At 49.0% G+C, this 17,320-nt stretch overlaps 1 protein-coding gene across 13 annotated transcripts in view; it reads right to left on the bottom strand.

Moving 5' to 3' along the window:
• Nucleotides 1-489: 489 nt before the first annotated feature.
• FAM13A (family with sequence similarity 13 member A) overlaps nucleotides 490-17,320 on the bottom strand; it is a 388,793-nt gene continuing 371,962 nt past the window's right edge. For 7 of the 13 annotated variants that reach the window (XM_070047870.2, XM_070047871.2, XM_051819564.3 and 4 more), the window contains 6 exons: nucleotides 15,230-15,325; nucleotides 13,621-13,704; nucleotides 9,528-9,724; nucleotides 8,662-8,763; nucleotides 4,891-5,013; nucleotides 490-4,754 (listed from right to left, as the gene is read on the bottom strand). In XM_070047870.2, the coding sequence (XP_069903971.2) occupies nucleotides 4,733-4,754; nucleotides 4,891-5,013; nucleotides 8,662-8,763; nucleotides 9,528-9,724; nucleotides 13,621-13,704; nucleotides 15,230-15,325 (624 nt within the window). In that variant the 3' untranslated portion in view covers nucleotides 490-4,732. Of the gene's footprint in view, nucleotides 4,755-4,824; nucleotides 5,014-8,661; nucleotides 8,764-9,527; nucleotides 9,725-11,709; nucleotides 11,855-13,620; nucleotides 13,705-15,229; nucleotides 15,326-17,320 lie in introns of those variants that run through there. The other 6 variants (XM_051819565.3, XM_089303085.1, XM_008267609.5 and 3 more) reach the window with 5 other exon arrangements.

Raw genomic sequence — 17,320 nt, 5'->3', positions numbered from 1 at the left:
CAGGGCTGCTACTGCCCAGTCTCGAGCTGTTTGTCTTGGGTAGGGGTGCACCCGGCAGGTTTGTAGCACTGCGCCGGGCCTGTGACACACAATGCGGCAGAAGTCTCCATTTTCTGGCAGCCTTCTTAGTTTTATAGTTAAGAGTAATCTGTTGACCTACGATGGCCTCAAAGCCTTTGAAATGCACTTTTTGAAGAAAAGAAAAAAAAACATTTCTTGAACACTGTTTCTGTACCTCTCTAATACATCATTTTAAAGGCAGCTGAGCACGGAGCCCAGGCGCTTTTCCTTGTCACCAGGCAGACATGGCTAACTTGTAGCTTCACCTTCCAGTGCTCTCCCTGGAGACAGAACCACACACACGATCCTCACGTGGCTTCCGAGGGGTACCGGGGAGGCAGCTGCTAGACCCCTTCAAGGGAAGGTCAGACTCCACGCAGACAGGCAGCTCAGTCGTACAACTCTGACGCTGTCAAAAATGTTCGAATGTCCACCAGTAAAAATATTTTATTTGCTTATACAAAATACAGTCATGTACTAAAATGCACATAACATTTTTCATTCAGCTTACATTTTTAAAAAGGACAATGTTGATTCCAAATGCTCTCTGTTTACACGGCATGTAAACATTGTTCTAGGCCCAAATTATTTGCTGAAGTTTTATCCATCTCTGGGGATTTTAATGACATTATACGTGCTTTTAGAGCATCAGATCTGCCAAGTAGAATGCTTAAGCCACGCACATGACCATGACTGGCTGCATTCCAGGCAAAGCCAGAACTCTGCAGGAACAGGAAGCTGTGAATGTACAGAGTTGCCTCTTCCATGCACATCTGGGCCATCTGCAGTTCTGCTCTCAGCCCGTGCACTCGCACCCATCACGAAGGACCATGGCAAGGGGCGCAGATGGCCCTGGGGGCACCCGCTCTGTGGGGGAAGTGGCCAGTGCGCCCGTGCAGTGCCCGATGTGTGTATCGCTCTTGCTTGGCACATGCCCCGGCAGCCATCACCTGTAGTAGTGCCCGTGTGCACAACTTGAATAAGTAAAAATTAAGAAACCGTGTTGGGCCGAGCGTTTCACAAAACGTGCTACACCTCAGTCCACTTCGAGAGTCGAGCTGAAAACTGAATCCACGCAGGAAAGGAAAGCACACCCTGGATTCTGCCCTCCACGGGGGCTTCAGACGGGAAACGGCCTCGCCGTGGTGGCCACACACAGTTCCAGGCCTTCCCACTGGCCGCACTGCGTGGGTATGGGAAAGGAAGTTCAACAGCACCGGTCTCAGGGCAGCAGCTGCCTCTCCCCACCCAGGAGGAAATCTAGGACTTTTGAAAGCAAAAGAGACCACCACCAGCTCTTCACAAAGCGCTTAATAGTTTCTGGCATTCAACTCTACATATACCAGCAAAAGTAGAATAGTGTCACTACCTTTAAGAAAAATGGCATCTTACCAGATTTTAAATCTCTAAGAAGAAGAAAAACCCAGTTAAAATTTGATTTTTTTTTTCCTTTTAAATCTAGGCTCTGGGTCCAATTTTGTCTACTGCAAAGTAGCTAATCCCCCAGGCAGAGCCAATTTAATTGGCATCGTGGCCAAACCTTCATTCTGATAAAAAAATAAATAAAAACTTCAATATTCACCTAAGAAAGTCCAAGCTCAGCCACCTTCACGAACGCTCAGCCTTCAGGGCCTCCAAGGAGGCTGGCCCCAGGACCCCCTGGTGTAATCTTCCTGACATAAGCACAGCCCAAAGGTGTTTGTCGAGGGCGAGAAATGTCACACCTGGGAGCAGACAGGCCCAGAGAGAGGCTCGTCTCCTGCACACAAATATTGCAGCAGAATGAGACACAGCACAAATCACAATGGGGTGACAAATGGCCACGTCCCCTGACCCCTACCGAGGCCATGAAGGATAATCTCTGAACTTGAAACTGGCAATCAGTGGGAAGCTCTGTAGTGCTCACGATGCATTCTAACTAGATATCTAAAATAAATTAATTCTCCAGTTTGAAAGGTGATTCGGTCTTCTGTGGAAATTTTCCCTGAATTGGCGGACGCCTGAGATCACACCCGTGTCCATCGTCTTCTCCCAACGAGGACGAACGTGTGTGTTGTCCTGAAAAACATCTAAGCAGGCCCTTATCCTAAACCTTGCTCCCACACGTCTTTGACAGTGGAATCCAAACTAAACGACTCAAACACAAAATGCAGTAGTGCCATGAGACTTTACAGGAACAGCTGTGCTGATCGATGTTTACTGTGGAGACGGACCACCATCAAAGCAAGTGCATATGGAGACTGCAAACCTTCGCCACCTCTGGTTCTTAAGCTCATACAACCAAGTTTACCCTTGCTCCACTTTATCTTCTTATGAAACGACCCTCGGCACTTATTTTGTTGGCATATGCTAACACACATACACACGTCGTCAAGAGGGCACGGGAAAAACCCCAGGTCTCTTCTGTCTGTGTGAAACCAATTAAGGCACTGACTGCCTGGACAACCTGGGCTGCAGACACGGTTGCTGGGGAAACAAATTTGCCTCTGCATCGCTGGCAGAGCTAGAAAGCACAGACGGCCACGTCTGCAACGGAATCTGGTGTAAACAGGGCTTTTCTCTGCTGAATTGGGGCTCCACACCATCAAGACTAAGGGTTAGAGATTGCAAAGGAAAACGGAACATTCTGTACACAGCTCAGCTTACCGTAACTGGTGCTCGCTTTTATTGAATCATACAAATTTGAATGGGGGTTCCTGAATATATACTTAGGTAAGTTAATTTTGGCAGCAACAACAGATTTCAAAACACTTAGTAGCTTCTCATTTATATACAGCTTTTACAACAAACAGTGTAGCATGTTTTTTCAAAACCATAATCTTAAAACTGATGTGCTTTCAAAGTTAATTGGTAATGATTTCTATCCTAGCTTATTTAAGAGAATTACTGTAAAAGGATGGATGACATGGATTTCTCTTAAAAATACAATTTTTGGTCATGTGAATGATTCATGTTTAGATTTCAAAAATAGAAGACATCCTAAAGTGCATCATTTTATTTATAATAGAATTCCTTGAAATTATAGCGATCTGCAATGTAAACAACAAAGAATACCAAACTATATTTTCATATACATTTACATTTGAAGGTCATGTACCGTCTTTAAGTGTGTGGGTTGAAACCAGGGCACTTCCAACATATAGCTTATGCTTCTTTCTTGATTTATTTATTTGAAAGGCAGAGTGAAAAAAGGGAGAGACAGGGCTTCCATTGCTGGCTCACTCCCCAGCTGCCTGCAACAGCTGGGGCTAGGCTAGGTCAAAGCCAGAAAGTGCAGTTGGGTCTCCCATGTGGGTGGCAAGAACCCAAATACCTGGGTCATTATCAGCTGCCTGCCAGGTGCATTTGCAGAAGTGAGATCAGAAGCCCAGAGTAGCCAGCACTTGAACCAGGCACTCTGACATGGGATACAAGCATCTCAAGCAGCAGCTTAACTGACCGCGGCACTTCGCTGCCCCCATCTGATTAGTGTTGAGAGCAAACCTAAAGGCTTGGTTTTTCCCCATGGCCTATTACACACTTTTCAACAGACAGAGAACTGCCACCTCACATCAGCATTGGAAAATGGGGCTATGCAGGAGCTCATGATCCATTTTTAAAACCCGACAACTGGCTTACGTTCTGTCTTCCTTTCACAAGAACAAAACTGTACCCTTTAAGAAGGCAACTCCCCAAACGTACAGGAGGGCCTGCACACCCACGCTCGCCTGCGGCACTCTGCAGAAGGCACGCACCACCTCGCCGCGGCTGGCCGAGCACACGCCTGGGCTGCACTCCAGCCAGCCCTGAACCCCCTTCGCTCAGGACAGACAGGCAAGATCACAGAGTGACGTCAAGCACACTGAGGAGATGAGTGATTTAGTGTCTTGGGTTCCCTGGTCCCTGCAAAATGTCTAATATAGACAGCTTTGTGACACGGCCCTTGGAAACATAACTGGCCACACACTTATTTTCTTCTTGTAGTGTGGTTGACGGTCTGCCTTGGGCTGAGCTCTGAGGACTGTGGCAGTTTGGGGATCTTAGTGCAAGTTTGCTTTTTTGGAAAATTACCCTCAGGTAGGTCCTCGGGAGGCTGAGAACACAGGCTCCCTCTTTCCCACGATCCTCCACGCAGAGGCTAAGTTTCTGTCTGGCTGGTGCTGCCCCAGCACACTGGCGCCACCTGCTGTCAGAGTAGGGGAGGGACAGGTGCAGTGAGCGGTCTGCAGAGACTCCCAGCACTCCCCCGAGCCTCTGCTGAGTCAGGGATGGAAGCTGTGGGTCAGCCGTGCAAGGCCTGAAGAAAACCCCTCTCGGCGGGCTCAACTGCACCGCCCCCTGGGCTGGTGTGGCTACCTGAGAGCTGAAAGGAAAACAGGGCACAGGCGCGCGGGCAGGGCGCGGCTCTGCGGGAAGGTGGCGAGGACGGCCAAGGCAGCAAAGAGGGCTCTGAGGCAGGGCCGCGCCGGCCTGGGTCCCAGGAGAACACGGACCTCCACAGCAAGTCCGCTCCGCAGAGGAGAAGTCCTGAGCTTGTTTTTGTCACAGTTGGACAGAGACTGGTCTCGTGTTTCCCGGCTAGCCAGGGCAGGACACTACGTAGTCTGCGTATGGGAGTTGTGAGTGCTCACGGCAGGTGTTGGGCGGGCCGTCCGTGCAGGCGTCATGGCTTTCCCACGGCAAGATCCCTAGGTCAGCCCACGTTGTCGTCTTCCCTGGAGGCGGGTGTTAGAACGGGTACCGGTGGCAGCGGCCCAGAGCAGAAGGGCCCGCGCCGAGGCTGCGTGCAGGGGAACAGGTCCGAGGTCTCCCGGCATCCCCCCAGCTCCCGGTGCCCAGGCTGGAGCTTACATGGACTTGGAATCCGCGTCTCTCTTGCTGATGAGCACCTCCAGGAGCCTCAGCTTTGCCTTGATGTGCTTGTACTCGGTGTATTCTTCCGCCATGGGTGTGCGGTCTTCCTTCTGGACGTTTCTAACGGAAACAGAGGAGAGGGGGCTGAGCGCCATTTGCTGTCTCTCAGAGATGTTCATCAAACAAATTGCCATCACGTGGAGACTTTGCAGTTTATCAACCTGGAGAATCCGTGGCACCTGGCATCGAGCCTGGAGCTGGATTTAGATAAGCAGTGAAAAACACCTCCCCCAGAAAGAACCCCGTGACTGAGTGTTAGAGTTTATCTGGCATCCTGTAGAATGATAGCTGGACTCAGAAATGCAGAGTGGTTCTCTCGTGCTACGGGTGAACTCACATTAAGAGTGGCCATCCATACATCCTGAGTTTATACTTAATTCTCTTCCACTGTATCTGTCTCCTCTAGCAAACCATTACAGTTCGAATTAGCAACTGGTATATCTACAATTTACAGGTTTTACAAAAAACAACTACTGTTCCTCCTCAATATAAAATTGGTTCAGAAGTCCTTACGGTTTGCAGAGTAGTTTTACATGCACAAATGTTCACGGCGAGCTTACTATGGGTGAAGCTCTGTGCTAAGTACCTTATAAGCGCCATCTCCCGTAACTCATACAGCAACCTGATGCCGTGCTATCGGCCACGTTCTATAAACCATGAATCTATCCAGGTTCCCTGCTGCTGCACAGCGTCAAGTCCCTGTCAAATGCACATGGCAGACATACAAACTCCAGGCTTCCTTTTCTAATTATTTTTTTTTTGTAAATATTTATTTGTTTGAAAGGCAGAGTTGGGGGGGGTCGGGGGTGGAGACAGAGTTGGTTGTTTTTTTTTTTTTTTTTTTTTTTTTTTTACAGGCAGAGTGGACAGTGAGAGAGAGAGAGACAGAGAGAAAGGTCTTCCTTCGCCGTTGGTTTTCACCCTCCAATGGCCGCAGCAGCTGGTGCACCACACTGATCCGAAGGCAGGAGCCAGGTACTTATCCTGGTCTCCCATGGGGTGCAGGGCCCAAGCACATCCTCCACTGCACTCCTGGGCCACAGCAGAGAGCTGGCCTGGAAGAGGGGCAACCGGGACAGAATCCGGCGCCGCGACCGGGACTAGAACCCGGTGTGCCAGCGCTGCAAGGCGGAGAATTAGCCTATTGAGCCACGGCGCCGGCTGACAGAGAGCTCTTCTATCCAAATGGCCATGGCTTGGCCAGGTTCCTCCAGGTCTCCCCCATGGGTGCAGGGTTCCAAGCACTTGGGCCCTCTTCCTCTGCTTTCCCAGGAGCATTAGGAGGGAACTGAATTGGAAGTGGAACAGCCGGGATTCGAACCAGCATCCATGTGGGATGTTTGCACTGCAGGTGGCAGCTTTACCCTCTATGCCACAGAGCTGGCCCCTGTTTCTAATTGCTAAAGAGCAACTGTGGCAAGGGGAGTAGAGTGCAGCTTAATTTGTCAAAAGAACTAAATCTAACCTGACTTTATTCATGCCTGCCTTGCTCTAGAAAAGGGTTCTAGGTGGCTGCTCAGTAGGGAGCAGGGGCCCAGGACTCAGAACATCAGGCACCACTTCCAGCTGTGCTCCGTGGGGCTTCACTCTCCTTGGATACTCAACAGCAGAAGCAGGGTTTATGCTAGCCTAAGTTCCTCATGGCTCTAAGCTTTCATGATGGTCCATTTCCATCATTCTACCTTAAACTTGTGCAGGTTGCATAATTATATATAGTTTTTCCTGTATAGGATTTCTGTGCATAATTTGACAATAATAGCAAATAAAAATATAAATCAAAAATATGCTTAGAAAGAAGACTGGAAGGAAATGCATCACAACAGCCCTGATGTGTTTTGAAGTATTATTTGGGTTTTTAAAGTTTTTTATTTATTTATTTGACAGGTAGAGTTACAGTGAGAGAGACAGAAAGGTCTTCTTTCCACTGGTTCACTCCCCAAATGGCTGCTATGGCCAGTGCTGCGCCAATCCGAAGCCAGGAGCCAGGTACTTCTTCCTGTCTCCCATGCGGGTGCAGGGCCCAAGCGCTTGGGCCATCCTCCACTGCTTTCCCAGGCCACAGCAGAGAGCTGGACTTGAAGAGGAGCAACTGGGACTAGAACCTGGCACCCATTTGGGATGCCAGTGCCACAGGCAGGAGATTAGCCAAGTGAGCCACGGTGCCGGCCCTGGGCAATTATTTTGTCTGCATACTTATATTCCCTAAATACCTGCAACGTGTGGAGAATGAAAGGCAAACAAGTGTACGAAAAACATTATATGATGGGGCTGGTGCTGTGGGGTTAACGCCCTGGCTTTAAGTGCCAGCATCTCATATGGGCGCTGGTTCTAGTCCCGGCTGCTCCTCTTCCAATCCAGCTCTCTGCTACGGCCTGGGAAAGCAGTGGAAGATGGCCCATATCCTTAAGACTCTGCACCCGCTGCATGAGAGACCCGGCAGAAGCTCCTGGCTCCTGGCTCCAGATTGGCACAGCTCTGGCCGTTGTGGCCAATTGGGAGGGAACCAGCAGATGAAAGACCTCTCTGTCTCTACCTCTCTCTGTAACTACTTCAAATAAATAAAATAAATCTTTTTAAAAAATTATAGGACAGATGCAAATCAGAGATCCTAAAAATAAATTTATATGATAATTGAACTAAACTGGAATACAACATTTTAAATGCCAACGTCAATTCTCATGGTGCTTTTAGAAGAATAAAAAGGCACTGTAGGCAAACCATACTGTCACAGTTTAAATAATTAGGACAAAAATAAGACCAATTTAAAGTGACAACATCTAATACCAATTCAAGAGATTCCAGCTGGGGCCAGTGCAGTGATGCAGCAGTTAAGCCGCTGCTTGAGACGCCGGCCTCCCACACTGGAACGCTGGTTCAAGTCCTGCCTACTCTGTTTCTGATCCAGCTTCCTGCTTGTGAGCCCGGGGAGACAGGAGAGGAGGGCTCAAGTACATAGGCCCTCACCACCTATGTGGGAGACCCGTACTGAATTCCTGGCTTCTTGGCTTTGGCGTGGCCCAGCCTTGGCTGTTGTGGCCATTTGGGGGATAAAGCAGCAGAAGGAAGCTCTCGCTCTCTTTGCGTCTCGCTCTCGTGCTGTCACTCTGCCTTTCCAATATTCGAATACATATTTAAAGATTCGGCTCTATCTGGGGTTCTACCCTTGGGCTTGTGCTGAGAGGCTGGCTGTGCACAGTCACTTATCAACAAAAGGCTACTTTTCAGCATAATGTTATATAAGGATGGTTCCGTTAGACCGTTAAAACTCACTGGAGAAATGCAATCTGTCAGTCAAGCGATCTTACTCATAAATGCTTCCCCTGTATATACATTTCACTCAGACTTGGCCACCATCCCTGTTTTTAAAATGAGCATAAAACTCAGTACGATTTTCTCTCTAGTTTCTTGAGAAAAAACCCCAGCGCTGTCAACTGGAAGCCGAGCTGCAGGCTGCTCATTTGAGATGAGAATCTGATGTGACAGCTTAGCTTACGGCCCTTAGCTGAGCCTGCGCGGCCTTGGGCGGTGTCCAGGGGGTTCTGCCTCCTGGAGGTCTACACCCACCACATCCTCTCACAGTCAGCCTCGCAGCGGTCCCGGGCACGGGCCAGGGCCAGGTCACCGGGAGGCGGCGGAAGCGTTCCCACCTTTGGGGGCCTTCCCCCGATCTGCCAGACGAGAGAAGAGAGGGGAGCAGAAATGCACTACCTTCCGTTCTGTCGGAAGAAACTGTCTTCAAAATCACGGAGATTCTTTCGAATCCTCTTCTTCTCTTCTCTCATTTCCTGAAGGTGTTCCAAGAGCTCAGGTCTGAGAGCGAGAAAAAAAAAATTCAAGAAGATGGAATCTGAACCGCAGTAAACGCAATGCACTTCCAACTCCACAGCGGGAGTGGGGAAAACAACACCACGCGGAAGCTCTGGGGGGCGCTGTGGGTCAGCAGAAATGGGCCCGCACTAGCTCCAGGAAGCCCAAGCGTGGACAACAGAGCCAGCTCCTGCTACTGCTGGCTCCGCAGGGCTTGTGAAGTCCCATGGCGCTTTGTCATGTTTTTCTTTGAAGGGAAGTAATGACATCTGTGCTCAGTGTGTGTGCAATGATGAGCCGTGCAGAGCGCGCTACCCAGTGCTATTTTCAGAGACCTTCTGGTGGTTTAAGCCAGATCTCAGATGCTGCCTTCAACTAACACGGGATGAGGCAGATTCAAATACACACACACACACACACATATAAAACCTGAGCCATAATTTTTTTTTTAAATCACTGTTCTACCCCAGGTTAAGCCACTTGTGTTTTCTTAATTTCTTTAATTAAAAGATTGAGACAACATGAAGTAGCTTCAGAAAGTTGGTGAAAAATAATTATTTTGGTACAATTTGAAGTTTATGCATATAAGTGGTCTTTGGAAAGTGTGCATTAGGAAAACTGTGTGAATTTCAAAATTCTTTTGTACCAAAATAAACTTAACGCTGAATCCATTTTCCAGGAACATTTTAAAGTGCCCTCGTACTTAAGAATTTTTACTGAAATGTTTCACCACCACCACCACCACCACCACCACCACCACCACTTACATTGACGCTGCATGAAGGTTTGAAAACCCTGTGTCCTGGCTGCCTTTGTAGGGTATTTTATCGTCCATTGGGGAAATGAACCCATCGGCATCATCTTCAAATTGGTCCAGAAAGCAGCGTGCGCTGAAGTCCGTCATCAGCGTGACTGTGAAGTCTGGCGTCGTGTTGTGATCCTCTTCTGACCCCGCCTCTTCTTCCTGCAGGTACACAGCAACCCCAATAAAAAGCTGCTCACTTTTTGGGGGGCTGACTTTTGTTACAAATGTCACTTAACAAAATCATTCAGTGATCCGGATACCACATAATTTTTGCATGTCTACATGCAGCAACACATGGCAATTCATTAAGGATATATGTTGATTATCTGTATGTACAGAATTAAATCACAAACACAGCCACCAAACAGGGAAAACAGACTAGAACAGAAAACTCGTGAAAGAAATGAGAGTGCTGCCCGACCCTCAGTTGTCAAGGCTGATGGGAGGGAGGAGTATCCATCATGATGTATATCCCACATCAAAGGAGCCAATACAATCTAACTATTTCCGGATCTGTGATAGTGCAAAGCAAAACCCGATGCCAGCCAGTGGTGCTTTAAGGGATTTTACTACTTGTATACTCCAGAGAGTACTTTTGATTAGGCTCTGAATATTTCCCAAAATTGAATATAGCTTTTCTGTTTAAGAGTTGAGAGAAGAATGCATCTGATGGTTGCTCAATGCACAAAAATTTTGAGATCAAAACTTTTATATTCCTGTGACCAGAATAATAAAACTTGAGCTTTTCCAAGGCATTTCCAAGGGTCATGACTGTATTTTGCAGCATCCAAGGTTCTAAGAAAATTAGGATGCACTGTCTTGATGATAATATAAATGGAAAAATGATGAAGTCCAATCATGGCAACTTAAGGCTTAGTGAGCCTAGGAAGAAATAATTTGAGAGTCTGAAGGACTTCAAAAGTAGTAATTTGCTGCCAAATTGCGCTCAGATTAGAGAGAATATTTATATCTTTAAAAACTGGTGAGAAGTACAGTTTTACTTTACTTATTTGAAAGGCAAAGACAGAGAGACAGACACAGGAATCTATTTGTTCCCCAAAACCTGCAGCAGCTAGGGCTGGGCCAGGCTGACATCAGGAGCTAGGGATTCACTCTAGGTCTTCCACATGGGTAGTAGGGAGTGAACTACTTGAGCCATCACCTGTGGCCTCCCAAGGAAGCTGGAATCAGGGCAGAGCTGAGACTCTGATACGGGATACAGGCACCAAAGCAATGTCTTTACCACTGTGCCGAATCCCTGCCCCAAGAATCCGGCGTTATGAACAAGAAGACGGTAGCTGTAGTGGTCAAACCGAGTGGCTGCAGTGCTCTGCTCCCCTGGGGGCATCTGGCCATGTCTGGGGAGGCTTGTGGTTGTTGCGCCTGGGGAAGGGGTAGGAGTGGCAGACTACCGGCTTGTAGTAGGTGAAGTCCAGCACTAGGTATCATCCCACAAAGCACAGGACAGCACCCAGTGCAGTGAGCTGGCCCCAAATGTCAATGGTGCTGAAGCTGAGGGGCCTCGCTCTGGCAAAGACAAAAACGTGTTTTTGATACTGTGACAGTGGAACAACGTAGGCAGGGACTTGGGAGAACTGAGAGGGCCTCGGACTACTTGTCAGCTCCCTGTCCTGCTTAGATCTTATCCACAGTAATGTCCAGGGCTGTGTATCCATTTTCAGAGGGACACAGGTAAACTGGTGTGTGTGTATGCCATAGAGCGAGTAGAATGCTGGAAGATCTGGGACCCATATCACGAAAGGAGTGGTAACCTTGGAGACAAGGTGGGGGCAGTGAGTATGACAGCTGACTGCACTAAACGAAGGGAAGAAGCCATGGGTGTTGCCACGCTGCTCCAGGGGCCCAAAAAGCCTAGTGGATAGAATTGACAACAGCAGACTATATGATTTTTCAATTCTCTACGTGCCCTGTGAAATTTTATATTTGAATAACAATGATACTTTGGAATTAAAAATAATTACAGAATCAGTTTTTAGCTGGTAGTGATGCTCAGCCCACATAATAAGCAACCACGCCCTCTCACTGCTGAGGACTTTGGAGGCCTGGGGATGGGATGCCCTCCGAGGGGACAGTGTCTCTATTCTGGCCCGGAGGTGTTGGGAGGGATTCTTACACTGGACAGAAGAATCGCCTGGATGATCTTCTAGGAGGAAGACCTAGGCTTCAGCACTTAAGTTGGCTCTGGTTCACACACAGCTGGTTCCCTCCCAAAAGTCCTTCAAGCCAGAGACGAGTTTTAAAGAAGCCACTTAGTTACGGTCTTCTTATCTGCACACAAACCAAAATCTACAAGTATCAGAACCACCAGGAATTGGTACGGTCTAAAATACAGGTGAATAAGCCTGGCCCACTGGGGCAAAATGATAGGGCTATTTACAAAAGCAATGTAACCATTGTAAAATTATCTGAAATTACGGCCAGCATGAGGGCTGGGAGGTGAGCCATGGCCAAAATATACTCATGAGAAACCACAGTCTTCAGGGCAGGAATGGGAGGAAGGCCCTGGTTTCAGAACACAGTATTTTCAATGCCTTCAGCGAGGCAGGCAGTGACTAAGTGGCACATTTTCACATGCTCAAGAACACATTATTTAACCTAGTAACAGTTCTGTTGCAGGTTGCTAAGAGAACTGCTACTTTTCATTCATACAATTGCTCACATTTCTTAATTATGGTAGTTTAATTCTTGTGTGATGTTACCAGCTGGAGAGAATCTGTCTTCTTTCAGTAGCATCAAGGCTTGGTGGAAGAAAACAGCTCTAATCTCCAAGACACAATACAGCACACCAGCCCAATCACTCAGGGCCACGGGGACAGCGTTTTGAGAAAACAAGTTCTATGTAAAATACGAGGACTGCCCACAGTCATTGCCTAATACCTTCAAACTGGGCCTAGGAGGTATTTCAGATCCCTAATGGGCAGGACAAAGCAAAGAATAAACCACAGAGACGACTTTGCAGTTTGTGGTACCTTAAGTCAGGCAAGAAAGCGGAGGCCTTCCCAAGTGGTGTCTCCCAGGAGGAGAGACTCTTCCCCCCGACCCCTGGTTCTGAAACCATCATTTCTAGCTGGCATGAGTGGATAACCACCCGAGGCTTGGAACTGTCATGGAAACAGGACAAGTGAGACTTTGTGAGACTCACTTTGGCTTTGGATTTTCTTCCCTCTTTGGACCTAAACAACTGCTAAAAATAGGTTGCTACTTTTTAAAAAAAATGGTTGCCTTTTCTTTCTCATCTCCAGGGTCCTGGAGCAGGCAGTCCAGTCTGTTCAGCTGTATAGAAATAAAAACATGGAAGAGGCTGATACCAGCGCAGGCCAGCTGGGGGCCCACAGAGACACCGGCCCCTGGGCATGGATTAAAACTCCCATTCTAGGAAAAGCAGCCACTGAGGACGAGGATTATCTGTATAAAGTCCACCATGACTGCTGGGGGAAGACCAGGGCCCATGCTGCAGCGACAGCTGGCCACAGAGGACAGACTGAGTCCTGAGGACCCCGGGTGTCACGGAACAGCAAGAGGAAGGAAGAGCGGTGGAGATCCATCAGACAACTAAGGTATCTGTCTATAAAGTGACCATCTTTCATCCTGGGTTGTACATAGAGCCTTTGCTAATTTGAGTTTTCTAGACTTAGCATATGAAATTGCAAAAGAAAAGTTGGCCCAATGAGCTAAATTAAGAATTTGGGATATAGAAAGTTCATTTCTAATAGGGAAAACAAAACAGAACAAAACAAAAACATAAAAAACAAAACTATGATGGAAGACAAGACAAAACTAATCAAAGTAAAAACAAACCAAACAACAAGCAATGAAGAGAGAGCGCGAGCCTCAGACACCCCAGAGTCTGTCACACAGAGAGAAGACAGTTCAGAGCTGGTTATACAGAGCTTCTGATTTGTGGGGAGTGCTCCCGGAAGCCCTCACCAAAGAGCCCAATCACAACCCTTTCCAATCACAGACGGGCGGTGGGGAGGGGAGGGAGGGGGGAGGGGGAGGCAGATTTAGCAATCGGTGGGCAGCTGTGTCTTCACCTTTATCTCCTTGAAGAAGGAAGCAGTTTCGCCCTCGATAATTGGCTGCAGCGAAGGGCTTCTCCGCCTGCTGGAGGGGGACCCCTGCGACAGGTGTTGACAAGCAGGTTACATCAGGAAGCCCTTCCCTCGGCCTCAGCACTCTCTCTCTCCAGCTGCTAACTGTGCCCTAAGCCCCTCCCAGCCAGGCACTCCCAGGACACCTGCGACCACCACAGCAATTCTTTTCCAAACTGCCACTCGGGCCAGCACGTGAGGATGCTGACCTCGCACCCAGAGGTCCCAAGGGGAGACACCTGCCTCCTCACCTGCTGTCCTCCCCGGACTGTAACGACTGGAACACCTGACCAGTAATAGACCAACGAACGTCAGGTTGTAAACCAAGGTTGTAATAGACCAAGGAACGTCAGGTGCCCTCCCTAAGTGACATCTGCCTGCCGGGGGCCGTACATTTACCCGGTGCAAGCACCCTAAGGGGCTCCTCAGCAGACAATGAAAGATCCCTTAATGGGAATCCTTTGATTGGTCAGCTTCATTCATGCCATGGGCAACTGTCTGAGGTCTTTGGAACGTCTCTCACTCATGAAAACTAGCATGCTGGTAAGAGAACTGTGAGGAGCGAACCCCAGGCCCAGCGGTTTCAGGCAGGGTGAGGTAAGAGCAGAAGCTAACACAAACATGCATTCCAACAGCTACTTCAAAGCCAGGGGGCGACTGCTGACCCCAAAGCCAAAAAGGCAGCAGAGGGGAGGAGCACAGGGGCACAGTGAGCCCCCAGAGAAGGCCGGACACCCCCACCCCAGCCACCAGCTGGTGTAGGAACTCCAAGGCTGGGCCCAGGGTGGGGGCAGGCTGGCCAGGGCCCCAAAGGTTGTCCCATGCCTGAGCAGCCCTCCCTTGTCTTGATGGGCCCACAAGGAGCCAAGTGCAAGGGCGGGGGCCTGTGAGGGCAATGCTGCCATCCTCAGCCTCCCTCCCCTTTCTTTCACTCCTCCTTCCTCCCCATGCCAAGAGGAGGGGCCTCTCTCTGAGTCCCTTACAGGATGTGTCCCCAGCTGTGACTCCCAAGGGAGTGAGGCACCCCGGGGACAGAGAGGCAAGGCGTCAGCTCAGCGCACACCCCAAGGGAAGGCATGGCCAAAGTATGTCCCCCTAAAGCAGGGGTGGGAAGCTTTTCCCTGCTGAGGGCCAAGTGGATGTTTACGACATCCCTTGTGGGCCATACAACATTATCAACTGAGAAATCAGCCTGGTGTACATTTATTGAATTGAGTCCTGCCTGCAGTTGCCTTGGCAGGGCCAGACCCAATGATTTCTGGAGGCCTTATAGGGCCAGCGGGCTGGATTTTCCCCACCCCTGCCCTAAAGCGGGGGGAAAAATCCTGTCCGAAGCTCACTGCTTCAGACTTGCTCAGTTTGGACAAGCAGAGCCTCGGAAGTCTTTGATAAAGCCTTACTCCTCAAGCTACGAGCCCTGGATAGCAAGGGTCGGCTCAACGGTGAACGCCTAGGCTACCGAGAGAGGAGGTCAGGCACCTATTAACTTATCCAGGGCTCATTCAAGCAGAAAGAAAGGCACTATACCAACCACGGAAGGTAGCACACTCACAATGATGGGCACGGCGCTGGCCCGGGACAGGATCTGCTTGACCAGCCGGTACCTGTCGTACAGGGGCTTCATGACCTGCCGTTCACTCTTCGTTACCTGCAAAGCAAGAACAGGAAGGCTGAGCAGCCTGCTCCTGGCAGTCCCGCCGCCAGCTCTCTGCGCAAGGCTCTCTCTCTGGACCCTTGCAGTCCCAGCAAAAATACAGATGATGCAACTTCAGTCTTATTAGCCGTAGATTGCTTATTTAAACTGATAATATTATTCATTCAAGAAACATTGAAAATATCTCCTTCAGTGGCTCATCAGTGGAAACCGTGTCCCCCACCCCCACCCCCACCCCCATTGTAGCACCATTTGCTCTAAATCAAAGCTATGCGCCTTCTTAGGGCATGCACAGAACTCCAGGTTCTGACTGTTTTTTGGGCCCGGGAGAAAAAAACGTGCATTCCTGTTATAACCCTCATTATGCAGTCCTGCCGTCAGGATCAATATACTCATGGGTCTTTCTCGCCCATGACGCTGCTGTGTTTTTGAAAACAAGACTCTGGTAAACAGGACATATTCAAGGGACATTTGCTGAGAGAATGCATGGATTGATTCGTCCCTGTATTCCCAGAATCTGGCACTGGGCTCAGAATTGGTAAAGCGTTGGGTCTCCAGGGAGTGGGGAAGAATCTAGCCTGCTTTGATATCTGAAGTCCCCCAACCATCTGCTGCTTCTCTTCTCCCCATCAGCCCTTAAGTTCCAGGAATAAACCAGGCCATCTCCTGGCTCCTTGTCTAATTGCCTCTGTGCCCCTTGCTTCTTGGGCAAGCTCCAGAGCAGGACCCCCTCCCTGTGCCACTGCCTTCCAGAACTGCCCCTCCAGCCCATGCTGGGCGCCTTCCTCCTCCTCCTCCTCTCTGTGCCACCTCCCTACCCTGTAATTTCACAAGCACTTGACAGTCTACAGTAACCACTTGCTGACACACTGTCCCCACTATTACATCGTAGGCCCTTGGAAATACGAGTTTATGTTTTGTATCCTTAGGAACTACCTCAGTGCCTGACATAATGGAAGTGCTCCACAAATCTTTTAAAAAATGAATGAATACATATTTCAAAGAGAAACGTGTCTGCCTGGTTCACAGGATGAAGTATCTGTTTTGGGCTAGTGTTTGCTTTTTGCACGCTGTTCCCGTTCCACAGGTGAGAGGGCCAGAGTGTCAGAGGCTGGGAAGGGCAAACAGTGGCAGCTGTGCCCATTTCTCTTCTGGGGCTTCAGGGCCTTCAGATGCAAAGATTACTTTGGATTACGCATAAATGGATTAGCTCCTGTTGACTCTGGTATTTGCCTTGCTCCAAGTGGCCAACAGGAAGTGCAGTTGGGAGAAACCTACAAGCCAGAGCAGGATACTGCCATCACACAGATCTTTTTGCTGGTTTACTTCCTGTCATTAGCGATAATGCTAACCTTGTATGGTCTTGCCTCTGCTATCTACCATACTGACAGGTTTAAAATTGGTATTTCACCACAAATGACTTCAAAACTGGAAAAAGACTCAGAAGTTATTTCAGCAAAACAACAACTATGAAATCTGAGGAGTCTACACTGTGGCACAGCAGGTTAAGCCACCGCCTGTGATGCTCAAGGCAACAGAGACAGGTCAAGAACCCAGGCTGTGACTGACCTTCAATTTGGATTCCTTTTCATTCACAAATAAGCAGGATGTGGAGTGAGGCAGGATCCCAGCACAAGGTGCTGAGGCAGCTGGGTCAGCGTCTCCCTGATAGGAAACATCTTGCCGTCCAGGCTGAGGGCTGTGCTCAGATGGAGCTTACAGAACTCTCTGCTCCTGAGCAGCCACTGAAAGCCTGCAAAATTAGGCTGGGGACAGATGAGAAGCCATGCTGCCTCCCAATCTTGCAAGCAAAACAAAGAGGTTTGGCTTTGTGTGAGCCCTAACGCTGCTAGCAGAGGACCCAATGAGATGATTCTAACAACTGTTGCAGGCTTAGCCCATTCACCTGGAACATGGCCACTCTCTCTTCTTCCTATCACAGTAAGCTGCCCATGGACAGGATTAGAAAATTCGCAACAGCGCACGAAG

Source organism: Oryctolagus cuniculus, chromosome 8, assembly GCF_051225735.1.
Source record: "Oryctolagus cuniculus isolate XC-2025 breed Fujian yellow rabbit chromosome 8, ASM5122573v1, whole genome shotgun sequence".
NCBI classification, from domain to species: Eukaryota; Metazoa; Chordata; class Mammalia; order Lagomorpha; family Leporidae; genus Oryctolagus; species Oryctolagus cuniculus.
This window is presented reverse-complemented; position numbering and strand designations above follow the sequence as displayed.